This window comes from Canis lupus, chromosome 16, assembly GCF_011100685.1.
Source record: "Canis lupus familiaris isolate Mischka breed German Shepherd chromosome 16, alternate assembly UU_Cfam_GSD_1.0, whole genome shotgun sequence".
In the NCBI taxonomy this organism is placed as follows: Eukaryota; Metazoa; Chordata; class Mammalia; order Carnivora; family Canidae; genus Canis; species Canis lupus.
The window spans coordinates 13947691-13973876 of NC_049237.1; the positions used below are offsets into that span (position 1 = coordinate 13947691).

Here is a 26186-nt window from a genome sequence, read left to right on the forward strand (position 1 = left end):
GAGGGGCCTGGTGCTGAGCCAGACAGCCTTCTGGGAAGTACAAATTTTTTGTACTTTTTTGTACTTTTTTGCAGAAGCAAAATCCTCAGGAAGCTCTAGGGCAAGGGCAAAACCCTAGGACTTTCTGGATGGAATGAGCAGCCAGACGGCTGCTGTCTGGCTCTATGGAAAGACCTCAGGTGATGTAGGCTCACTAGGAAAGGGCAAACATGTCCCCAAGCATTTGTGGGGGGCTCCTCACGTCCTGCTGTCCAACAGGAGAGGCTGCCCTCCATTCAGGGCACGAGTGACGCTAGTTATGGCCTACCCAGACCAGCCTGTGCATAACCAGCTATTAAAACCTCTGACTGTTCCATTTCTTTTTTTTTTTTTTTTTTGACTGTTCCATTTCTAAGGATCCTCTTCCCTTTTCATTTTTTAAGAATTTATTTTTGTTTTTTATTTTTGAATTTACTTTATTTTTTTTTAAAAAACCTTTTTTTTTAATTTTTATTTATTTATTTATTTATTTTTTTATGATAGTCACACACAGAGAGAGAGAGAGAGAGAGGCAGAGACACAGGCAGAGGGAGAAGCAGGCTCCATGTACTGGGAGCCTGACGTGGGATTCGATCCCAGGTCTCCAGGATCGTGCCCTGGGCCAAAGGCAGGCGCCAAACCGCTGTGCCACCCAGGGATCCCAAATTTACTTTATTTTTTAAGAAGGTTCCATACTCAGCACAGAATCTAATGCAGGGCATGAATTCACGACCCTGAGATCAAGCCCTGAGCTGAAATCCAGAGTCAGATGCTGGTCAGCCCAGGTGGCTCAGCAGTTTAGTGCTGCTTTCAGCCCAGGGCATGATCCTGGAGTCCCGGGATCAAGTCCTGCATCCAGCTCCCTGCATGGAGCCTGCTTCTCCCTCTGCCTGTGATCTGTGCCTCTCTCTCTCTCTTTCTCTCTCTGTGTCTCTCATGAATAAATAAAATCTTTTAAAAAATTAAAAAAAAAGAGATGCTTAACCCACTGAGTCACCCAGGCTCCCCAATTTTATTTTAAGTGGGCACCAGGGCCAAAGTGGGGCTTGAACTCACAACCCTGAGACTAAGAGTCACATGCTCTATGGACTGCAACAGCCAGGTGCCCTGGGATTCTGTTCTTTTTTTTCTTTTTTTAAGATTTTATTTATTTGGGGCAGTCCTGGTGGCTCAGCGGTTTAGTGCCGCCTTCAGTCCAGGGTGTGATCCTGGAGACCTGGGATCGAGTCCCACATCAGGCTTCCTGCATGGAGCCTGCTTCTCCCTCTGCCTGTGTCTCTGCTTCTCTCTCTCTCTCTCTCTCCATGAATAAATAAATAAAATCTTAAAAAAAAAAAGATTTTATTTATTTACTCATGAGAGACATACACACACAAAGGCAGAAACACAGGCAAAAGGAGAAGCAGGCTCCATGCAGGGAGCCAGACATGGGACTCGATCCCAGGACCCCAGGATCACACCCTGGACTGAAGGCAGCACTAAACCACTGAGCCACCTGGGATTCCCATGATCCTGTTCTTTTTGAGGCTGTTCTGTTGGGGGTTTCATCTCTCTTGTCCAACAAACATAATATCCCCCAAAGACAAAAGTAATTCTGGGTTTTATGTGCACGTGCTCTCAACCCAACACTGAGTCTTTACAGAACAGGGAGCCTGTGGGGTACGTCTGCACACAGCCAGCAATAGAGGGCAAGGCCGCTCTGGAGCTCGCCATTTGCACGCACGGCCTCTTCACTACCCAGGGAGGCCATTCAGAGTGGAAGCCAGAGTGACGCCCTTGTGAAGCCCTGGCTGCCACCAAGCACTGGGCAGTGGAGACTGGGTGCTCCCAAGAGGGACGGACGCCTCTCTTGGGGCTCCCACGGCTGTGTGGCAGCACTGGTGAACACTGGGTACACGGGGCCTGACTAGTATGCTCAGAGCTGTCCACCAGGCTCTGGGAGTGCTCAAGAGCACCTACAAATCCTGGACAGTGACTGCATCGAACCATAAACCCCAAGGCTAGAAACTCTGCCTGGAACTCAACACCCGAGCAAGGAATCGGTTTTCTACCTCACAGGAGACAAAAATCTCCCGAATGACAGCAGGTGTGGGCCTGCTGCCAGGCCTGGATGAGGCAATCTCTTTTGCTCGTGCATGAACAGCAAACCAAGATGTCACTGGAGGCTTCAACACAATGCCAGCTGGAAGCTGTGACAAAGAGTGTCACGCGGAGGTGCATCTGGCATAGGGTGCGGGCCGAGAGGTGGGTGCCAGCACCTGCAGGAGGGCCGCCCCTCAACACCAGGGCACCACGTCTGCAGCTTATCCTCAGATGGTTCTAGGGGAAAGAAGAAAGAGAGGAAACAAACGTGCTAACATACTGATGTCTGGGAGCTGTGGATCATGAGTGCTATTCTTGAACCCTCCTGGCTCCATTTTAAGCTTAATAAGAACAATAATGGGGGGCGGGAAAGGGGAGAAGAGGCAGTCATCTGAGGCCATGGAGTGCTGTCCCTCGCCTGTTTCCTGGCCCTGGCAAGGCCTGCCGCCATACGCACCCCCTGCCCAGCGCCAGCTGCCCCCAGCGGCTGGAGCAAGCTGCGTGCTTGTGCCCCAGTCTCAGCCAGACCAGCTGCTCCGGGGCTCCTAGTTGCGCCCGAGCCCCTCCTCAGCAGGCAGCCTCACTCGCCCCCGGAGCAGGTGCAGCTTTTGGCCGACGACCCCATCCTCCGTCCTCCCCCAGAAGCCCTGGGTCCCCCGACAGCTCCCTGCTTGCCCGCCAGAGCGGCCCTTCCCTCTGCCCGCGTGCTGGCCACTTTGGGCCACTGCGCTCGTCGCCACCCGCACAGCCTCGGCGCCGCCCCAGGCCTCTGCGAGGCAGTTCCTCCCCACCCGCGTTCACGCCACAGGACTGACACCCAAGCAGCTGTGTGAGAACCGCACAGAGAGCCGCTGCCCCGCTCGGCCTCCTCAAGCCGCGCTGCTCGGGCACGCCCAGCACCTGTCAGCTCAGCACCTGTCGGCTCCAGGACCCGCGGGCAGGGTACGGCAAGGCCAGGAAGAATGGCAGCGTGGAGTGCTTGCCGCCGGGCCCGCCAGTCTGCTGCCCCTGCACCCTCCAGCTCAGCTTCGGGGACCTGACCTCAGCTCCACCAGTCAGCCTGTGGCTCCCAACCCGCCGCCCCTCTGCTTGACTTAGCTTGTCTGGGCTCCAGGGCTGGGCTGCCCTCGTAGCCCTGAGGGCAGCACGCCAGCTCCTCGGGTTGAACATGCCGCCTGACGCTTGGGCCCGCTCTCACTTGTGTGGGATTTGCCAAAAGGCAACCACAGCAGGTGCTTAAGGCCACTGAGACGAAATAAACTTCTGTGGAAAGAATGTGATGTTCCAAAAATGTGCCAAAACTCGCCACTTGTGCAGCAGGGACTGAGCTGTGGGGGAGGAGCCCCTAACCCGTTTGGGTGGGGATCCCCACTCTGTGTAGTGCTCCCTACTATCTCCAGAGCAGGTCCTCCCCAGTAGCCTGGAGTGCTGTGAAACCAACAACACCCGGTTTTTAACTTTTTTAAGATTTATTTACTTAGTCATGATAGACACGGGGGGGGGGGGGCAGAGACAAGAGGAGGGAGAAGCAGGCTCCACGCCAGTAGCCCGACGCAGGACTCAATCCCACGACTCCAAGATTGCGCTCTGGGCCAAAAGCAGGCGCTAAATCGCTGAGCCACCCACGGATCCCCCGCTTTTTCAATCTTTATGCTTCTCTGGCCCCATAGTTCCCGTCCACCTCCAGGCTCTCTGCTCGCTTGGGTGTGCACAGCTGTTGCGTCCTGGAGGAGCAGCCAGGCTGCCCTCGGTCACAGGTTGCCTCCTGCAGGGACAAGGTACACACACCGCACCCCAGGTCCCCTCCTGCAGCGACAGGGCACTCACGCCGCGCCCCCGGGGCCCCTCCCGCACGGACAGGGCACGCACGCCGGGCCCCCGGGTGCCTTCCCGGACGGACAGGGCACGCACGCCGGGCCCCCGGGTGCCTTCCCGGACGGACAGGGCACGCACGCCGCGCCCCCGGGGCCCCTCCCGCACGGACAGGGCACGCACGCCGCGCCCAGGTCCGCACAACCCTGCCCGCAGCTCCACGCCCCCCGGAGGTCAAGGCCTGCACGAAGGGTCGCCCCCCGCCCCGTGTCCCCCATCCCCCACGCAGGGCCTGGGCTCCAGACAAACCAGGCTTGTCGCCATCCGAGAACTGGTGTTTCCTCCGCCCAAAATAATCTACATCCGTCGGCACCTGTTGGGGTCTGTCCGTGGCCAACACATGGTCCCGGGACACTTGACCCCTCGAAGGAAATACTTTAGATTCCCCGCTTCCCCGCCTGCACCAGAATACTCTACAGCCCGGGATTAAACAGCGGAGGACGTGGTTCACAGGTGCCGAAGCAGAAGTGGGGCCAAGCCCAGGCGCCATGTGCTCCCAGACACACGGGGGGCAGGGTCCCGGGCGGCCCCGCGGAGCCCGAAGGCGTCGGGGGAGGCAGGGCGGCCGGCGGGGGTTGGGGGGTGCCGCGGCCCCACAGGCCCTCGCCCGCCCGGGGCCCACCCGCTCGCGCGATGACGTCACCGCGCCCACGGGCCGCGCAACGCCGCTCCGGGCCGTTGCCCAGCAACGCTACGAGACCAGCTTTGTTCCGAACACGGATGGCCCCGGCTTCACCCGTCCGTGGCCCGCTGCCCTGAGGCACCTGTGCCTACGAGGGAGGACGCTTATGTTAACAAGTCTAGCACCCAGCAGGCCCGCGACCGCGAAGGCACGCACACCGCCACGCCCGCACCCTCCCGCGCCCTTCCCAGCCGGGACGCTCTCCGCTTCCCAGCGCGCCGCGCGCTGCGACGTCACCTTCCTGCGCCCCCCCGCCACCGCCTCCGCCGAGCGCGGCGCTTCCAGCCGCGAGGACGTTTGGGCGGGGCGGGTGGCGTCAGGGGGTGCGCGCCGGAAGCTGGCGCGAGCTCGGCGGAAGTGGCGGGGCGGAGCGCGGGGCGATGGGGGGCGGCGGCGGCGGCGGCCGGCGATGAGCGGCGGGAGCGCGTGAGCGGCCGGCGGGCGAGGCTGGGGGCCCCGGAGAGCGAGCCGCAGGGCGGAGGGCGGGCGCGAGCGCAGCAGGCGGCGGCGGCGGAGGCCGAGGCGCGGCGGCGGCGGCGGCCGAGAAGATGGCGGACGGCGATAGTGGCAGCGAACGCGGCGGCGGCGGCGGGCCCGGCGGCTTCCAGCCCGCGGCCCGCGGCGGCGAGCAGGAGACGCAGGAGCTAGCCTCGAAGCGGCTGGACATCCAGAACAAGCGCTTCTACCTGGACGTGAAACAGAACGCCAAGGGCCGCTTCCTGAAGATCGCCGAGGTGGGCGCGGGGGGCTCCAAAAGCCGCCTAACGCTGTCCATGGCGGTGGCCGCCGAGTTCCGCGACTACCTGGGCGACTTCATCGAGCACTACGCGCAGCTGGGCCCCAGCAGCCCCGAGCAGGTGGCGGCGGCGGCGGCGGGCGCCGAGGAGGGCGGCGGGCCGCGGCGCGCGCTCAAGAGCGAGTTCCTGGTGCGCGAGAACCGCAAGTACTACCTGGACCTGAAGGAGAACCAGCGCGGCCGCTTCCTGCGCATCCGCCAGACGGTGAACCGCGGCGGCGGCGGCCCGGGGCCCGGCGGCCTGCAGAGCGGCCAGACCATCGCGCTGCCGGCACAGGGCCTCATCGAGTTCCGGGACGCGCTGGCCAAGCTCATCGACGACTACGGCGGCGACGACGACGAGCTGGCGGGGGGCGCGGGCGGCGGCGCGGGGGGCGCGGGCGGCGGCCTGTACGGGGAGCTCCCGGAGGGCACGTCCATCACCGTGGACTCCAAGCGATTCTTCTTCGACGTGGGTTGCAACAAGTACGGCGTGTTCCTGCGCGTGAGCGAGGTGAAGCCGTCCTACCGGAACGCCATCACCGTGCCCTTCAAGGCCTGGGGCAAGTTCGGGGGCGCCTTCTGCCGGTACGCCGACGAGATGAAGGAGATCCAGGAACGGCAGCGCGATAAGCTGTATGAGCGCCGCGGCGGGGACGAGTCGGAGGGCGAGGAGGTGGACGAGGATTGAAGCGCCGCTTCCCCGCCGGGCCCCCCCACCCCCGCCCGCCGTCCCTGTCCCCGGGGCCGCCGCGGAGTCCCCTTCCTGCTCGTCCCCAGGGAGCCGGTGGAGGCGGAGCAAGGAGGCCCCGTCGGGAGAACACACAGTTAAAAAACAATACAGTTAATTAAGAGAAATAACCACAAAAAGAACAGTCGCAATTAGAGAAAAGCAGCAAAGTTCCAAGGCACTGACAGCAGCCGCAGAAAGGAGACAACCTGAGCAAAATCGTCTCAGCTTCCGTAGTTTGCAGCTGGGTTGGTTCTTCACCACCACCCCAACCCAGGCTAGCCCTGCAGGGGACAGAGCCGCCCGTGCCCGGGGGACACTGGCCTTCCCCAGGTCGGTCCATGACAGCAGCGTCTGTGTTCCACCTAGGTGTCCTGGCCTGACAACATCTCAGGACCTCCCTGCTGGGGGGGTGGGTCTCTTCACCTCCATTGAATCAGCCTCTAGGATCTAGGTTTCCGTGGAATTCCTGAGAAGACCGAGGCCTTGGCCTTTGTCCATTTCTGAGGGTACAGGTTTTCTGAAAAGGAGCACGACTTTAAATAACCACGGACAGGGCAAAAGAAGAATTCCAGAAGCCACCGGGGAATATAGCAACAAAATGGGCCCATTTTGTCTAAAATGGTTTCACGTGGAACCTGGACCAGTGTCCATGTCTCTTTGTGGAGTTGTCTTCCTGGATGCAAGTGGATTGAGATGTCAGTCCTTCAACTACAGTCTGTTAGCAAAGGATTTTGGAAGCTGGCCATGTTTTTTTCTGGAGCTGAGAGCAATTTTACATTGGGGGGTTGCTGAGGCAGGCACCGAAAGTCCCACATCAAGCACAAGGAGGACTGTTTGAGTGGGTTAGTTGCTGCTCACTGAAGTCCCTCCCTGGGTGTCCAGACACGGAGGTCGTTACCAAGAGATGGCTTAGGGGTGAATGAGAGCAGGTCCCTGTAGTGGCTTCACACTAGCCACTGAATTATGGCTAATTGGGCTGTTTGAGCCACTGGTTGGCTGGATTTTCAACAGTAAAACTTGAAGATAACCTACAAAAGGAACAGTGTGGCTACAAGCCTGAGCTTTAATGGAATGTACATCCTCACAGAGAAGTTGGAAATAACCAAAACTGAGGTCTTCACCCACCTTCAGTTCCATCTCTGGATTTGTTCCAATACTAAAGATCCTCAGGTCCAGAATTCCAGCATCATCTATTCTTTTAAAGTAAAATTTTAAGAACTCGATCCATTGTTTCAGTACCTCCCAATCAAAGTTGGCAAATGATGGATGAGTGATTTGAGCAGTGTGCCCTTGGGAAGCTGAAATCCATCTGAATGGAGATGAAGTGAACGTGCAAATGCTGACTATGTCCTGGAAGCATTTTTTTATACCATCTTGAGATTTCAACAAACTGGTTCTCGCCAGTTTATCCAGCTGTTTTTCAAGAATAAAAGTTGGGGTTTTGAAGGATCGCCTCTTCTATATTTTAAATGGATTTTCAGTAGAAATGATTTTTACTAATCAAGTTAATCCCACCCCATCACAAGGTATTCCTAGAAGTGTCACAGACCTAGGCGACTTTGAATTGAGCGGGAGCTAACGTTCTTTCCAAAGTTTTTAGGTATTCTCTGTGCGACACCTTCTCAACCAGGAGGCAAGTAACCCCACCTCCACAATCTTAGTTGTTTTGTTTTTCGTTTTTTGTTCTTTTTTTTTTTTTAAACTGCATGCCTGCCCTTTATCTGAGCTGCCGTTTAATTTATTGCATACCCTTTATTATCTGAGTTTGGTATTATTCAATCTATACAATCTTTTTTGTATTTATTGGGAAATAAGTAATCTAGAAAAAGATCATCTTCATGAATCGTGGCTGAGAGGGAGGATAAAGAACTGTACATAAAATTAGGCTTTTTTAAAAATTAGATTATGATTCAGAATACTGTTGATCTTAGATTTTTTTTAAAAAAAAAGTGGAAGAGCCACACACATTGGTGCCCTTTTCAGACTATTTCTCTACTCTCATTCTCCACAGTAGACTTTTTAAACAGATTTTTTTTAAAGCTTTTCCTTTTTTTAAAAAACCTTCTCCGTCGCAAAGAATGTTTCCTAAATTGTATGGGAGCAATAGTATTTTTGATGTTTTAATGACATCCGTATATACTCGTACTGTATTTTGTACCACAAGGCAGCTGTTTTCAATAATGTCCTGCTGTATTTACCTATGTGTTTTGAGTGTTGATTTCTTTGCTGCGGAGAACAAATCCCTAAATTGTTTTTGTAAGGGCGCCGCGAAGCTAGCGTTAGGTTTGCAGAAACTGTTGCAGTTTCCAACCTTGAGGCAGCAATGAAAAGTCAGGTCGCAGCTCTCATTTCACTGCTGCGACTTGTTCATTTTCAGACCGTGTACAATTCCTGTTCAGACCAACTCGTGTTCTTGCTTCAGTGGTGGTTCTGTTGCTCAGCTGCAGTGAGCCAGTTCAATTTTGCAAAGGTGCAGTACCTCTCCTTTTGAAGGGGTTGGTGTATTTTTTTTTTTCTTTTCTTTTTGTTTGGCTGAATTGCAGTAACTAGCCTTGCCTTTCTATTCTGTAGAAATGACAGGGTCTTCACAATCCTTCACCAGTGGCTACTAAGCTATAATTAGCTGAATAGAAAGAATGTGGAAGTGGTCTGAGGCGTATAGAGTATATGCCAAGAACACTACCATATATGGCATCAGCTTTGGTTACCAGAGAAATTTTCTTAGTCATTAGACCATATAACAGTAATATATCATATGTAAATCTTTAGATATCAATTTGAGAATCCTCCAAAAAAAGGAGCAAAGAATGCATAAGCTATGTGTTGGAAAAAGTAATTTATATTAAAATTTTGACCTGCCTATGTAAGATTAAGTGGTAAACGTCATAGTGGTGGGTTTAAGTCTTAACCAATCTCAAAGGTTTGTTTCTCCTGCAGGGGGTGGTTCATGGCCTCTCTCCTCACTGCAGGAAGATGACAGAAGGGTGTGGATTAGTTGTAGCATTTCACTGACCCTCATCCACTCGCTGTTCTGGGGCAATAGAAATCCGGCGAGCACAGAGACTGCTCTTTTGATGTGTGATGCGGCCTGTTAATGAGGCTGTATCTCAGAACTCGTCCATAAACAGCACTTAGCAAAGAATATCTGTTAATTCCAGTCAGAAAATGGCATTACTCTGGGAAACATCCAAATATTTTTTTGTTCTGGTTTTCATCCTCTACTATGAACAGTGATTTAGGGCTTGTTTTTTAACCTTGGCAAACATCCCAGCTAATCACGTGTTCAAAATAGTCCAATTTCTAAGAAGCGGGGAACGAAAATTCCTTTTCTGATCATTGGTAGAGTGTTTCTCAGGCCGTTCCGGATGTGAGAAGTTAGATTGCAGGAACAGAATCAAAAGAGCGAAACTCTGTGGCGAGTTCCCCGCTATTCCCTTCTGGTTTCTATTGTGCCCACTCTCGCTTGAGCAGAGTGGCACTTCTAGTCCGCAAGGAAAGCCTTCAGTGCATATGCTGCACAAAGCGCCACGTGAGTCTGTATGGCACCAAAAAATCAAAGTGGAAACCAAACGGGAAACGCAGACACCCTGAGCTGCCGTGGGAGGCATGTAGTCGGTCAGAAGGGCTGTGGCCATGGCGCGCACATGGCCACTTGTTAGGTCACTTTCCACAATGGTTTGCTGCCGGCCGCTGTAGGGGCTTCCAGGGCAGGCAGCTGGCACCTCCTGCTCCCTCCGTCCCCTCCATCGCCTGACAGTAAATTGCAGGTCTTTTATACAAACTCAAGCTTCAGATTTCTCAAAACAAAACAGTTATCCTGTCTTATCTGAAAAATGCAGGGTTGTGGGCAGAAGAGGCTGGTTATAATAATGCCCTCATATTGAGTGGTCTGTAAACGGCTGCACACTTCAGGCGCGTAGTTGCTGAGGATGCTTTGTCCCGTGTGACCTTGACCGGCTCTACTGGAGGGTAGAGTGACCTGCACAAGGTATCGAGAGGTAACTATTGCTCGGCGTCCGCCTTGCTCTCAAGGTGGATGCCTTAGGGAGAAGCTTGAGTGTGTAAGCCATGCACATAAGTATTCTTCACTGTAAATTTTGTTTTCATTTTTAACCCAGTTACGGTACTTTGTCCAATGCACAACTGATCTCTCAGTAGATATTCATTTGCAAATAGCGTGGCCTTGATCAGTAGGAGGGAAGGAGGGAAGCACCCTAGCGGGTGTGAAGGTAACTCAGCTAGGCCTTCCGCACTGCACCACTCTTTGTGTCTGATGCACGCGAGTCTCGAGTGGTCCGTCTCCTTTCCGCCTGGGGAGAGTTCATGGTTTTGACCCTGGGGTTTTATCAATTCAATTGAGTTTTCTGTTTTTAGGAAGGATCAGAATTGCTCTGATAAGTAACAAAGTTGAGTGCTTTGGTGTCCAATCTCAGGTTTTAGAGTAGAGAGTGGTGTAAAATTCCACTGTTAACTCTTTAACAATTTTAATGTAATCCACCCTACAAGTCACACACACGAGGCCTGTTCAGAGAGCAGAGCCTCCCATCATCTTGCTCCTTTTCCACTTTGTATTCACTTGAGAAAGTGTCGAGTGATCTTCCATTGTATATTTCCATTTGAACCCCGACATATTTCTCAAAGATAAAGCACTTTTTGATAATGAAATTCATGGGATCTTCGTGTGATGTGGATCATGGTTTCTCAGGCTCCCTTAGATAATCTGCTTTTGAATATTGTTCTGTGTAAGAAGAGTGGAAATCTTTGCTAATGTTAGGAGGTTTGTATTATTGATCCAGAATGCGTTCTGCTAGCTTCCAATCGATGGGAGAGTAAATAATGCTGCATTCACAAATTAATAAGTTACTTTCCCTTAAGCCTTAAGGTAACTTTTTTTTTTTTCCCTGTCAACAACAGCACTGAAGTTATACTGAGTGGATGAAATGATCAGTTTTCAGGGTTGGTTTTAGAGTACTGTAAATCCATGAGCTGTCTTCCTAAACAGTTACTCCCCCTCCTTGAACAAACTGGGTAGTGGGGCACATGGGTGGGCCGGGGGGATAGCTTATAGGAAATAGAAAAAGAAACCACATTTACCTTAAGAAAAATAGACAAAATTAAAAAGTGCACGTCAGCGCCCTGCTTTTGAAATTACAGCTAGAGGGCGGAAATGGCAAACTAGAACTTCATTTCCCCGATTTCTAAATCTAGGAAAGCAAAGTCATGGATTTTCAACACCTTCCCTCCCCAGTTGCAAGAGCTCACACTTGGGGACGGTGAGTGCATGTCCTAGGTCGCTGGTTAAAGTCCCTGTCCCCAGCCCTTGGTCTTAAAATGTAATTTCAGTGCTGATGGATTCAACCCTTCTTTCAATAAATGTCCAGTTGTCAGGATGATAATCCAATTTGGAAAAAAAAATAGTAAAGGTATATCATGAAGACTTATGACTCTGGCAAGTCCCAGGTGGTACCCATTCCCCTCGATCCAAGTAAGACTTTTTTGAATGTATTCTATACTCCCTGAGGAAACAGGGAGTATGCCATCTGTGTGACCACCCCATTCACCACCTTTTCCATTTCCTTTGAGAATCTGACTCCTGCGCCTCGAGTTGGACATTCGCACAGGGTCAGTAAAGCCGCAGTAAGGTATCTGCAGATGCCGCCTGGGTACTTTCCTTGCTCGGCAGGGCTCCTATTAACAGGAGGACAGAGCTTTATTTGAAGCAAAGACGTGGTCTACCCCCCCCCCCCCAGGTGATTCTAACAGATGGTTTGGTGAAGGAGCATGACCATACTTTGGGCTAGTGCAAAATCATGAGTCTAGGAGTAAGTCTCATGGGCCTCGCGTGTGAGATGTCCACTGACACGGATGAGAGAGGGCCGATTCTGTCTGTAGGGGCTGATGTGTGGGGCCGCCCGAGAGAGAGAGAGAGAGAGAGAGAGAGAGAGAGAGATCCTTTCGCATTCCCTCCACACGAGCAGATTGCAGGCGATGCGAGTTTGTCTCTCTGCCTTGAGTAAGTCGGACAGCAGACATTCATCCCCAGCCTTACCCCGTGTCGTAGGGTCAGGCTAGTTCAGAAAATACCTGGTTGGAAACAGAAGGGCAAGTGGAATATTCCTTCTTTATAAATTCCCTTTTCAGGGACATACAAGTGCAGGGAGAGGCCCAGGATGATTGCAAAACAGGATTCCATCACAAAGCACATTTGTGTGGTAGGGATTTGGAGTTTTGTTTGTACGTCGCTCAGACACGAGCACAAACCCGTTTCTCCCAGCTCCGTGTGTCACCTCTGCACACAAAAGCTCTCTGGATTCCTAGAAGCTAACAGATGGAGCAAAAGTCCAAAAAGTGATTTTTAAGACAGTACAGGGCATCCCTTCAGAGCCTAGTTTTATACATTGTGGTAGCAGGAGAATGTATTTGAGGTTTTTCTCGATGATCATCAAGATTTGAATGGTAACTAGGATTATCAGTGTCTTTGAACAGTTAGTGGGGGTTTATTCTTCCTTTTGCTCCTTCATGACAATGTTTCTCCAGGACCCTTTCTCAGAGTGTGTTTGTCTCCTTAGACCTTTGTAGACCGCACATCTTCTATCCTGTAAGAACCCTCACCGCCGGTCAGAATCGTCAGGGGCTTCTGTAGACTAGATGGTTCACTCCAAAGTGGGGACCGATGCCCTGCCAGTAGAGACTCTGCAGAAGTCGTTTAAATAATTTCAAACCAAATCTCGATGGCAGGAGACAGCTTCCTGATGTAGACAGACAACTAGGTACTTCTAAGGGGGTTGGGGGCGTCTTTGGTGTCTGAATAGCCACATGCCTGTGCGTTGTAAACCATATGTGTACTCCTGTGTATGAATTTGTAGAACTGCTTCCAAGAGAAGCTGCACCTTTCATTTTGTAAGGTCCCCTCTACCTGTAACCCTATAAATATTTGTATATAGAACACTAAAATTTGTAGCGATAGGATCAACTTGGGAATATCTGCTGAGAGACCAAAAAAGCTCATTTTCTAAGTACCTTGGTTAAAGAGTAAAGATTATTTCTCTTATTTTTTAAAAGAAGAATGCACTTTAACAGCTGCATGGGCTATTCAAACAAGCCCGTGAAGTGCAGTGCCGTTCAGAAATCACACTTCCTGGAAACCGTTCAGAAGCGAGTGTAGACGGGCTGTTGCGCTCACTGCCTGGAGGCGGAAGCTCGGGTGCCAGTCAGTGTAGAGACATGGAGACGAGTAGGGCCGCTGCAAAAGCGCAACGTGAGCTCGGCCAGAAGCTTCCGACAGGCCTGCAACAGGCAGGTCCCGTGTTGACCACTAACTAGCAAAACTGACAGAAACAGAGAAAAAAGTTGAAGAATCCTTACTGCTGGTGTGCACTCCCTACAATAGATTTTGCAAATGGAGTTTTACAGTCTATATTTAAAATTGTATGTTTGTAACAAATAAAGTATGCGGAAAAGTGAGAACCTTGTCTGGCATCTGTGATTTCAGGCACCAGGTGGGGAGGAAAGGGCCAGTCGCTGGCTGCTGGGCTCCCCATGGGTCTGGAACCGGGTGCGTTCCCTCCTGCAAAGACCCAAGGGCCATCGTGTTCTGGGGTGGGTGGGTGGGTCGCCGACGAGTCCCAGACCCTGTTCTCCGTGGTGAGGATCTGGAGGGAAGTAGGGGTTGCAAGCGAGTCTCCCGATGTGGTTCCTGTGCCAGACAGGCCACTTGTTGCTTCCTGCATTTGTTCCTGACCATTGTCCACTGGCTATTAGGCCCTGTTGTGGTCAGTGGGGGGCGAGAAACTGCCACCCCAGCCTCCGCCACCAACTGTCACAGCTGACTGGTCAGGCCAGTGCTACCCACCTAGAAGGAAAAATGAAACTCTCAGGTCCTAGGTCCCGGCCCTGGCTCCCAAATTGTTATTTTCAGGAACCCCCTTTACACCATGAAGGAGATTCTATTCTTCCGGCCTGTGTCAGCTGATGCCTATCCTAAACATTGAATTAATTATTTTGAAGATTTTATTTATTTATTCATGAGAGACAGAGAGGCAGAGACACAGGCAGAGGGAGAAGCAGGCTCCCTGCAGGGAACTCAATGTGGGATTTGATCCCTGATGGCAGGATCACACCCTGGGCCCAAGGCGGCGCTAAACTGCTGAGCCGCCGGGGCTGCCTAATTTTTATTTATTTATGATAGTCACAGAGAGAGAGAGAAGCAGAGACATAGGCAGAGGGAGAAGCAGGCTCCATGCACCGGGAGCCCTATGTGGGATTCGATCCCGGGTCTCCAGGATCGCGCCCTGGGCCAAAGGCAGGCGCCAAACCGCTGCGCCACCCAGGGATCCCTGAATTACTTTTAAGACAAAACTAAAAGTATACACCCTGGGGGCTACCAGCCAGGGGGGCCCTGGAAAAGGCATGCTGGTGAGGTGACAGGCCGGTGTGGCCACAAACAAGAGGGCCAGGAACCGATGGCTGAGTTCGAGGTCTTCTAGGTGATCCCCCCCCCCCCCCGTGCACTCCCACAGTGGCGGCATGCAGACCCTCGGGGAGCCCCAGACCCACTACACCAGAGTCTTTGGGACGCAGGCGTCGGTGTCCTGTGTGCTTTGTGCTACCTTCCCAAGCTCCCCAAGTGGTCGTCCTGAGTCGGGATGCGAACCAGCCGCCTGGGGGGCTCAGGGAAGGAAGAGAAAGAGGGCGAAGGGCGCAGTTTCCGCGGCAGGAAGCAAGAACCCCGGGAGGGCGGAGCCCTGGCCAGCGGGGCCTCACCTGGCGCCGGGGGGTGGGCTCCCGGGGGCGGGGGCAGGGCCGGGACACGCGGGGTGCTGCGAGCGAGCCGGGGCTCTGGAGACGCTCTGGGGCGCGCAGGTGCGGTGAGCCGGCTTCCCCCCGCCTCCGTGCCCACGGGCAGTGCGGCTCCGCGCGCATCCGACACAAATCCTCGCGGCCCACGGCGGCCTGGCGCGCGGAGAGGCCACCTGGCGGCCGCTCCCGGGATCCCTATGCCCGGACTGCGGTGGGCCTGCCTGAGGCCTTGGCACCGGTTGCAGGAGGCGGGGTCGGTCGGGGCGCAACGAGAGCAGCGGGGGGCACTGGGGAGACCTGCGGGAGCTGAGTGCGGCCCTCCTAGGGACGCCCCTCTGCAGACCCCGGCGGCTGTGGGGCTGGGGGCAGCGTGCGCGGCAGGAGACGGGGCGCCCCGGGTTCCGGGAGGGCGCGGGCGCACCTGCGGGGGTGGGGGTGGGCCTCGGGCAGGCCAGGTGCCGCGCCCGCGCTTCCGATGGAGCGGCTCCCCTGGGGTCCGAGCCATCCAGTCTCCATCGCTGAAGATGGGCTCCATCCAAGCGGCCGGAGCTCACGCGGGAGGGGCCCGCTCTCCGACCCCGCCGTACCCGGGACACCTGGGGGCCCCACCTGGGGAGAGGCGGGAGTGAGCCCACGTCGCAGGCTGTTGCCCCCACCGCTGCCCCAGGCGTCCCACCAGGGTCTGCCAGACGTCCTGGGTTCCCCCGCGAAGTGTGCGTGCCGCTCATCAGTGTCTTCAGGGTGTGCTTCCGAGAATGAAATTAAACAGGTCCCCAAGGCTTTAAACAGGATCCCCCGGTGGCTTTAGCGCCGCCTTCAGCCCAGGGCGTGACCCCGGGGGCATCCGAATCAAGTCCTGCATCGGGCTCCCTGCATGGAGCCTGCTTCTCCCTCTGCCTGTGTTTCTGCCCCTCTCTCTCTCTCTCTCTCTCTCTCTCTCTCTCTCTCTCTCCCCCCTCCGTGTCTCATGAATAAATAAATAAAATCTTAAAAAAAAAAAAAAAAAAAACAGGTCCCCAAGGCTAAGAAGGAAAGCGCACTGACTTGGTTCATCACTATCAGTGACCCAGAAGGAGAATGCTAGCCTTGCATCTGGGTGAGCCCCACTCCACTGTGAGCATCCGTGGCTGCCTCCAGACCTGAAAATCACAGTGCCCCTCCCAAAACAAAAGGTTCCAAAGTCACATTGCAGGACTGGATTGGAGCCAGACAGGCACTTCCATGAAGCCAGTGCAGAGCAAGTGGGCCTGCAAATAGCCCCCTTTATGCTACTTTATGTTTTTTTCCCAGCCTAGGTGTCAAACCAAGAAAATAGCCAAGTTAATAAATAAGGATGGACAGGGTCTGTTACTGAAGTGTTCCCCAGGATGCCCAGGGTGGGACCAGAGGCCAGAAGCTGGGGATGTGGACTGAAGCCCTGGCGGGGGAGGCCTGACCCACACACAGCCTGGCTCTGCCTCCCAGGGCCCTGTCACTAAGCGCTCCTGGACTCTCCCACACTCACCATCATCCTGTCCTTTGCTCATTTATTCAGCAGCCCTCATAATCAGTGGCATCATTTTGGTAGTTACAGTCTCCGAACTTTCTTTGATTATAAAAATTAATGTATACTCATTTCAACAGATATAAACAGTGGAGTATCGCTGGAAGGAAACAAAAATGAATGTTCTTTCTCCAGACCCGCTCCATAAATGTAACTACTGGTATACAGATGTGTCCTTTTGTTTTTTTTTGTTTTGTTTTTTTTTTTTTTAGATGTGTCCTTTTGATAAATCTTGATAATTTTTAAAAATCTCAGCAGTGGTAGGTGCCCACCACATTTATGTATATTTTTTAGATTATTTATTATTTATTTGAGAGACAGAGAGCACCCACACAAGCAGGGGGAGCAGCAGGCAGAGGGAGAGGGAGAAGCAGACTCCCTGCTGAGCAGGGAGCCCAATGTGGGGCTGGATCTCAGGGCCCCGAGATCATGACCTGAGCCGAGGGAAGACGCTTCACCCACTGAGCCCCCCAGGCACCCTGAATGTATATTATCATATTGAAAAAACATCAGATTAGCTCACCAGGTGAAATGACACAGATTTCTGGTCAGATAGGTTAAGGGTGAAATCTGGGCCCCAAAGCCAACAACTCCAATGCAGGAATTGAATTGAAAAGTAACCTAATTTTTCATGATTTTAGGTTCCAGCGAGTTAGACACAGGCAGATCCCTCTTGCATAGTGGAATAAGTACTTTTGAGCCTATGGAATTTAGAGAAAAGTGTCTTTATTTTATGAGCTCTGGCACATGGAGTGATCATCTGCTGGTTGCACTTCCAACCGACTGTGTATTTCAGGCAAAAACTTGCCTTCGCCATCAAGAAGTCACGAGATGGAGTGATACTCACCACACACAGGGATCCAGTGGCCCTTCGCTCTTATGTCACAGGCTATTGTGCAGTTTAGGAACAAGAAAATGTGTTTTTGTTTTTTGATTTATTCTGCGACCTGCGGTGAGTGTTTCCCAGCCATACCTACGTCCAGCTGCTTCTGACCTTGAAACTTTGGCTTAGAATTCAGAGTGAGCCTTTATGAATATGCATATCGTGTAAATGCCTAGTTCAGAACATAAAGGCAGTCTCAAATATAAATAATGCAAACAGAGAAAGCATGTTCGGTTCTTAGGAAGAATGGCAGGGAACAGTCTGCGCGGGCAGGAGAGCTGCTGTCAGCAATGTGGAATGTTCTAGTGCAGCAGCTGCTGTTTCCTGGCTGTGAAAACCCAGCTGGGGACATCACTCAAGCAAGTGACTCATCAGGACCCGGGGGGGGGCGGGGGGTGTCTCATTTGTCTGCTCGGCTGACACCATGCCTTTCCTGGGGAGCTGGGGAGGCTGTGAGCTTGCTTTGGATACACCTGCTGACCTCTTCCAGACCTCCGGCAGCCGAAGGCTTTCTCTTCTCTGGATGATGTTCAGGATAAAACAAGTCTGTGGGGGATTCCAGGGCTATTCACTGGGTGTTTCTCTACTCCACCTGCCATTTGCCTTCCAAGGCCACATGTGGAGGGAGTCAGCCCTTCTGTTCCACCTAAAAGCTGCTGTCACCCACCCTGCAAGGGCCAGGCCTAACGTTGCAGGGAGCATGCATTCTAGAGCAGAGCGGGGGCCGCGGTCAGTGTCATCCGGCTCCCAGTGGTCCTGGCCAAGCACCTGCCAAGCCCACAAACCGGGTCCTCGCCGGACTCAACGCGCAGGAGTTGACATGTTATCACTTTGTGACAAGGAGCACGCTTACCCTGTGCTCAGGTACTCGGCCACTGTTAAATTTCAGTAAACATGAAAGATTATTTTGCCAAAAGACATGTGCCAGTTACAGTGCCAGATGGAGCCGGGCTCCCAGAGGAGGAGCTGAGCTCATCTCCAGAGGGAATAGTGCTGTACCACCCTGTGCAAGCATCATTTTGGGGCCTTCAGACATAGGGAGGCCCGAGAGCAGCAGGGAGGAACAGCGCAGCACCCTGCGTCTGGGCCTGGGGAGGCCGGGTACATAAAGCTAAGAGCAAATCGCATACGGATAAGAAGTAGGTACAGACAATCCAAGGGAAAAAAAAATTGACACCAGCGGCCCAGAATTACATGAGAATAATCTCCCTCCTAATAAGAGAAATGCAAAATAAAACTGAGATACTATTTCTCCCCCGCGGCCTGACAGCAATCTCCCCTAGCAATGCTGTAGGTACACAGGGTCACTGGAGCATCACGGCGGGGGGTGGGGTGGGGGGTGGGCACAGTCCCCAGCAAAGGGTCTCGTGAGGTCTAGCTAGCAAGAGGGCTCGAGAAGTTGCCCTTTGACCAGCAATCCCACTTCTCGGGATCTACCCCAAAGGCATGCTGGCAACAGTGTGGAAAATGCTCGACTGCAGGGCCCCCTTGCGCCCGCTATCTGCTGTGAAGTCCACCAGGTAAATTCTTATGGCCCTCGCATTTATGTTCGCTGCTCATTTTTAGCCAAAGTCTATGTTGAACTATTGTAAATATACTGTACCCCTAACCTTTTTATTTATGGCAAGCTGAAAAATATTTGGAATAACAAAAGAATTTCCTTTTTTTTTTTTTTTTTTTGTCTTTTCACTGACTACAAGTCCAATTTTAGGAGCCTTGGATTTGTAACTGTTTAAAAAGAAATTACAGGGCAGCCTGGGTGGCTCAGTGGTTTGGCGCTGCCTTCAGCCCAGAGCATGATCCTGGAGACCCGAGATCGAGTCCCACATTGGGCTCCCTAAATGGAGCTTGCTTCTCCCTCTGCCTGTGTCTCTGCCTCTCTCTGTGTGTCTCTCATGAATAGATAAATAAAGTATTAAAAAAAAGAAAAGAGTCCAATAATTAAGATGAAATTGTTCTTGTGATAATACAAATTATTTTTATTATTATCATATGGAGCCAAGTGGTGCAAACATGTGCTTGCAAAATGAAGACGTTAAACACACCTGGAATTGGATGTAGCACACACACATAACTCTTAAGGTGTCCAAGCAAGCTGTGATATCTGCCCAGCTAACAATTATGGTATAGTCATCACATCTTAACAGAGTTTATAGTGGCTAAAGTACAAAATTGTTGTGAAACAGTAAATGTTGAATCTAACAAGCACTTGAGCTCAGGGGTGTGGATTTTCTCTGTTTTTTTTTTTTTTTTTTTTTTAAGATTTTATTTATTCATTCATGAGAGAGAGAGAGGGAGAAGCAGGCTCCATTCAGGGAGCCCAATGTGGTACTCGATCCCGGGACTCCAGGATCATGCTCTGGGCCAAAGGTGGCGCTAAACCGACGAGCCACCCAGGGATCCCCTTTTCTCTCTCTTTGCTGTTCAACATCCTATTTCAGAAATGCTTGAGCCTTTGAGAATCAACCTATACTGAATTCACTTTTATTTTTGTAAACAAGGCCTCTAAATTTTGGTGGTATTTTATTCAAGATCAGTTGGAAGTCTTTCATCCAAGCATTTGATGTATGAATTGGTAAGAAACTTCAGCTTTTGGTTATTCTGAATTGTGACCCTTCACTATTCCCAAAGAAACCCATGGCAGCTGATAAAAAAATAATAATAATAATAATTTTAAAAAGGAAATAAACTTCAGCTTTTGAAACCATTGGTTGCAAGTATTGGAAGCCACACTGAAAAGAGGAAAATGATGAATGTGGTCCCTTCAGAAGAAAGGGAAAGATGAGCAAATTAAACACTGGGGGAGCACTCTGGAATATCTCAGCTATGGTTTCTCTTCTCCAGAGCGTTTCCCTTGTTGTAGCCTCGAAATTTGGTGAATACTCAAAAGAATCAGAGACCTTTTAGAAATGACTTGACATAACTCACACAGCCTTTCTGGATCTTTCTCATGTATAAAATGAGGATCATAGATTGTATTTTGCATTTTGTTATAAAGATTAAAAAGTATGTGTAAGGCACTTAACACTTAGGATGATGTCTACCACAGAGGAGTAGGCCCTCCAATTTTAAGGTGCATGAATTTTAAGTCTTGAAAAATGTAATAATTTGTTCTATTATCATGTTAATTTTTTATTTTACTTCTCCCTCATGTAAAATTGAAATATTTTTAAATGCATTTTTTATAAAAGCACTTATAAAGCTGACACATAGCCAAGAAATGCAGTTTAGAAAATACCAAAGAACATTCAAAATCCAACCCACATTACCCTAAATAATTCATTGTTGGATGTTGCTCCATTTCCTGGCAATGCATTTCTATGTGAATGAAAGAATGAGAAAAAGACAGCAGATTCTCTTCAGGCAGCTTTCAACACCGTTTCTTGAAAAGATTGTGCTCTGCCCATTGCATCATCTCAACACCTTTATCAGATACCAAGTGACCAGAGAGACTCTTGTCAATCCGATTGATCTGTCGACCCTGTGCCAGCCCCATGCCATCTCCGTCACTGCAGCTTTGTGCTAAGTTTTTTTTAAAGATTTTTATTTATTTATTTGAGAGACAGAGAGAGAGAGAAAGAGAGATAGAGAGCTCGCACAAGCAAGGGAAGTGGCAGGCAGAGGCAGAGGGAGAAGCAGACTCTGCTGAGCAGGGAGCCCGATGTGGAGTCAATCCTGGGACCCTGGGATCATGACCTTAGCCAAAGGCAGATGCTTCACCCACTGAGCCACTAGGTGCCCCTGGGGTAAGTTTTGAAATTGAGGAGTGTGGGTTTTCCATAGATGGCCTCCATCAGGCCTCCATCAGGACCTCCATCAGGTCCATCATTAGAAGAAGTTCCTTTCTAATCTTAATTATTGGGTGTTTTTATGATGAAAAGGTGTTGGATGGGATCCCTGGGTGGCTCAGCGGTTTGGCGCCTGCCTTTGGCACAGGGCGTGATCCTGGAGTCCAGGGATTGAGTCCCGCGTTGGGCTCCCTGCATGGAGCCTGCTTCTCCCTCTGCCTGTGTCTCTGCCTCTCTCTCTATCATGAATAAATAAATAAAATCTTAAAAAAAAAAAAAGGTGTTGGATTTGGTCAAATGCTTTTCCTGCCTTTTTTGGGATGATCACACATGTTTCTTATCCTTTATCCTACTAATATGGTACATTGCTTGCTTTTCCTCTGTCTAGCTGACCTTGCATTCCAGGTATAAGCCTTTTTTACATGTCACTGGGTCTGTTTTCACGAGTTGAGCAATTTGTTTCTAGATTTACAAGGGAGTTGGTGTGTGGGATGTTTTTCTCGTAGGATCTCTGTCCTATGTTAGTCCCAGGGTAATAATGAAGTGGGAAGTGTCCTGTCCTATTTTTTGGAGGAGTTTGTGAAGGATTGATATCAATTCTTCTTTTTAAAAAAAAATTATTCATGAGAGACACACAGAGAGAGGCAGACACATAGGCAGATGGAGAAGCAGGCTCCTCGCAGGGAGCTGGATTGCGGCACTCGATCCCAGGACCCAGGGGTCACAACCTGAGCCAAAGGCAGACGCTCAACCACTGAGCCACCCAGGCACCCCGATATTAATTCTTCTGATAGAATTCAACAGTTAAGATTCAGCTTTTCTTTGTAGGAATATCTTAAATTACTAATTCCATTTCTCGACTTGTCATACATCTATTCAGATTTTCTAGTATTTTCTGGAGTTTCTATCTTCTCAGAACTCTGCCCAATTCATGGAGGTCACTTAATTTGTGGTCACAGAGCTGTCCAAAAGCATTCTGATCATCCTTCTTATTTCTGGAAGGCTGGTAGTGATCTTCCCTCTCTCACTTTCCATTTCTCTGATCTCATTCCTCTTTTCTTCTTCTCACTTAGTCTAGCTGAACCATAGTTCTGTTCATCTTTACAAAGAACCAACTTTTAGTGTCACTGATCTTGGTCTATTGTTGTCTCATTCTCCACTTCCTCTTGAATCTTTATTATGTTCTTCCCTCTGCTTGCTTACAGTTTGCTCTTTTCTGTTTTATTTTTATTTTTTATTATTTTTAAATATTTATTTATTTATTCATGATAGACAGAGAGAGGCAGAAACACAGGAGGAGGGAGAAGCAGGCTCCATGCCAGGAGCCCGATGCAGGACCCGAACCCGGGACTCCAGGATCGTGCCCTGGGCCAGAGGCAGGTGCCAAACCGCTGAGCCACCCAGGGATCCCCTCTGTTTTATTTTTTAAAATATTTTATTTCTTTATTCATGACAGGCACAGGGAGAGGCGGAGGCATAGACAAAGGGAGGAGCAGGCTCCCTGTGGGGAACCCGATGCAGGACTTGATCCCGGACCCTGGAATCTCAACCTGAACTAAAGGTAGACACTCGACCACTGAGCTACCCGGGTACCCCTGCTCTGTTGTGTTTTATTGTTTAAGGAAAGGACGCATGCACGTTGTACAAATTCAAGAGGACCGAAGGCTTTTTTTGTAAGGAAACTATTTTCCCGTAAAAACATCTGTTGCTCCTTTGCTTTCCATTGGATTTGCTAGTGGTGGGGTAGATGTGAATGTGAACGTAAAATAAAGTGACTGTGAGTCCGTGATCACTAGTTGTGTGAGGGCCACTTCAAGTCCATTGGAACTATCGCTTTACCTTGGCATACGTTTAAAATGTTCATAATAAAAACTTACACATGCACATATCCTGTGCCTATCCATCAAGGTCCTTTCGGGTTCCAGGGGACACCCCACGTGTCTGAACAGAGAGGATATAAAGGATTTTAACTAGATACAAAGTTGCTAACTGATAAGTGGTAAAGGGGAAGACTCTAAGCTTTTGGCAGTTGGCAGCTACCCTCAAGGAGCAAAAGGAAAACCTTAGAACCTCAGGGGAAGGGCCCGTGGCTGGAGCTCACAGCTGAGGGAAGGGCTGGCTGGGTCGAGGAGGCCCACCTGGTTTGGCAGGAGTTGGAAAAACGGATTCAGTGATGGCTATATAAGAGGTAAAGCACTGCTTGGGCGAAGCTCAGAGCAGGCCAGCAGAATTGCGTCCTGGCCCTGACTGTCCGGCGCGTTCCCTTCAGCGCTCCGCGGCCGCAGAACCACGCAGGTCGGGGAGCCTACGCACCGGCTCAGCAGCGCCAGCAGAGCGCTGGCTCCCGGGGCTGCTCCTCACTGACCACAGCGGAACCAGGCACGTGCTGGCTCATGGAGGCAGCTTCCCTAACGCCCCAGGCATGTTTTTTTTTTTTTTTAATTAAAGACTCAAAAGAGAATTTGGCTGTGCTTTACAAGAGTGGCCCGAAGAAAGTGTCTGTCTCTTAACGCCTTCATGATATTTGGTAGAGTCCCTCAGTGTTGAAAGGAACTTAAAACTGAACACACAGGGATCCCTGGGTGGTTCAGCGGTTTAGCGTCTGCCTTTGGCCCAGGGTGTGATTCTGGGGTCCCAGGATCGAGTCCCGGGCTTCCTGCGAGGGGCCTGCTTCTCCCTATGCCTGTGTCTCTGCCTCTCTCTCTCTCTCTTTCTCTCTGTGTCTCTCATGAATAAAATAAAATATTTTTTAAAAAGCTTTGGGAATTGGGATCCCTGGGTGGCTCAGCGGTTTGGTGCCTGCCTTTGGCCCAGGGCGCGATCCTGGAGTCCCGGGATCAAGTCCCACGTCGGGCTCCTGGCGTGGAGCCTGCTTCTCCCTGTGTCTCTGCCTCTCTCTCTCTCTATGTCTATAATAAATAAATAAATAAATAAATCTTTAAAAAAAAAAAAAGCTCTGGGAATCCATGTAGTAATCATGTAATCATTAAGACCATCTTCCCGAAAGGCGGGAGGATGCTGTCATCACTCTGGCAGCCTAGGAAGATGGATGACTGGGGTAGGATGACTGCTACCCTCTGTACCTTTACAATTCTGTGCTCATGAATACATAACCCACTTGAAAAATCAACTACAACTTTGCAAAGAAAAACCTTTGTGTTAGGTCAGGTTTCCCAGGAAACAGACTCTAATGTGGGGGGATTTGCCTTCGCCAGTTTGCGGGGGCGGGGGTGCTCCTGGCGAAACTGCTATAAGAAAATGAAGAGATGGATGGAGGAGAGGGAGAAGTGGGACAGCAGTGCCGCTCAGCAGATTGGGGGGAATCACACACAGGACACTATAGAGTCCAAGGGCTCTTCAAGATGCTTTCAAATTAAGGCACAGGACTGGGCACCGCTACCCCACCTCCACCAGCCTGGGAGGCTGGCTGTGCCCAGAGGACTGACCCCTGGGCCATGCTGCCCCCTTGGGTTGAGCACACTTCCTGGGAAGACTCCTGAGCAACGACCAGTGGACCCCGGGCAGCTGAGGAAACAGGTGCCTCTGTGTGGACCTGCTCAGACGCTCCTGTGCACCCTCCCTGCCAGCCCCATGACCCCAGCCACAGTTTCTGGTTCAGACGTGTGGGTTGGGGTCCGAATCTGCTCTTCCAACAATTGCGGGTGATGCTGATGGTGCCGCGTAGGCACTGCGCCTGGAGAAGCGTTACACCGTCTCTGATCGGGTTGCATCACGTGTGGCAATTTATCACCAAGGGATGCTAATCCCTGAACTGCCCTGGTCACGCTGGGGTTCTTTGTGAGCTCATGCCACCTTCCTTGAAGCCCGAGCTCTCGGGGAGCTAGACTTGATTCACTAACACACCTGCTTTCAAAGATCGGTAACAGGCAGTGTTTATAGATACCAGAAAACCCCATCGGTTTTCTGGAGTCTGTGGGCCTCACTCTATTTCTCGCGGCTCTCAACAGGACACAGAAGCCAGGACAGGGGTCTTCAGTACCACTTGAGATGAGCACCAGGGTCTGTCAATCTAACTCCATGCTCCCCGAATCCGTGAGCAAAGTTTATCGGGTATTGATCCGTGCTAGGTAACCGGTGAGTGCTTTCTCTAGGCCACCGCGTAGCGCTCACCCAAACCCTGCACGGTGGGCCGGCGTGGGATACCAGGTGCCTTGGCGGGTCAGACACGCAGCCAGGGAGGGCCCCAGAGCGGTCTCCGGAGGCGGGGTCTGCAGGTTCAAAGTGGGGCTGGGCAGGTCTGCAGGGGAGCGAGGTAAATGAGGAGGGGCGGGATCTGCAGGTGCACGGGGCAGGGGCGGAGTCTGCAGGGGAGTGAGGGGCAATGAGGAGGAGCGGGGTCTGCAGGTTCAAGGTGGGGAGCGGGGTCTGCAGGTGCACGGGGGCGCAGGTCTGCAGCGGAACGCGGGGCAATGAGGAGCGGCGAGGTTTGCAGGTGCACAGTGGGCGGGGCAGGTCTGCAGGGGAGCGAGGGGCAAAGAGGAGGGGCGGGGTCTGCAGGTGCACGGGGCAGGGGCGGAGTCTGCAGGGGAGTGAGGGGCAAAGAGGAGGGGCGGGGTCTGCAGGTTCAAGGTGGGGAGCGGGGTCTGCAGGTGCACGGGGGCGCAGGTCTGCAGGGGAACGCGGGGCAATGAGGAGTGGTGGGGTTTGCAGGTGCGCAGTGGGCGGGGCAGGTCTGCAGGGGAGCGAGGGGCAAAGAGAAGGGGCGGGGTCTGCAGGTGCAAGGGGTAGGGGCGGAGTCAGCAGGGGCGCGCGGGGCGCAGAGGGGGCCTGGGGCACCGAGGGCATCTGCTCTTGGGCCAGACTCGGGTTGCTGACCGGAACGCCCTTCTCCCACCCCGGAGTCCCGAGGGAGCGCTGGCACCGGGGCCATCCGGTGCACCCCACAGGAAGCGCCCACGAAACCTCCGGGGTCCCCGCCGCGCGGACGCGGGAGGAGGGCAGCAGGACAAATGCCGACGCAGGGCGCCGCACGCGGACCAGCGAAAGGCAG

General features: G+C 51.8%; 1 protein-coding gene across 1 annotated transcript; it reads left to right on the forward strand.

Moving 5' to 3' along the window:
• Positions 1-5187: 5187 nt before the first annotated feature.
• PURB (purine rich element binding protein B) lies at positions 5188-13626 on the forward strand. The gene has a single exon (XM_038559535.1). The coding sequence runs from the start codon at positions 5203-5205 to the stop codon at positions 6118-6120; it is 918 nt and encodes a 305-aa protein (XP_038415463.1). The 5' UTR covers positions 5188-5202; the 3' UTR covers positions 6121-13626.
• The last annotated feature ends 12560 nt before the right edge of the window (positions 13627-26186 follow it).

Excerpts from the sequence above, each read along its gene's own strand:
- PURB (XM_038559535.1), top strand. The coding sequence starts at position 5,203 with ATGGCGGACGGCGATAGTGGCAGCGAACGCGGCGGCGGCGGCGGGCCC.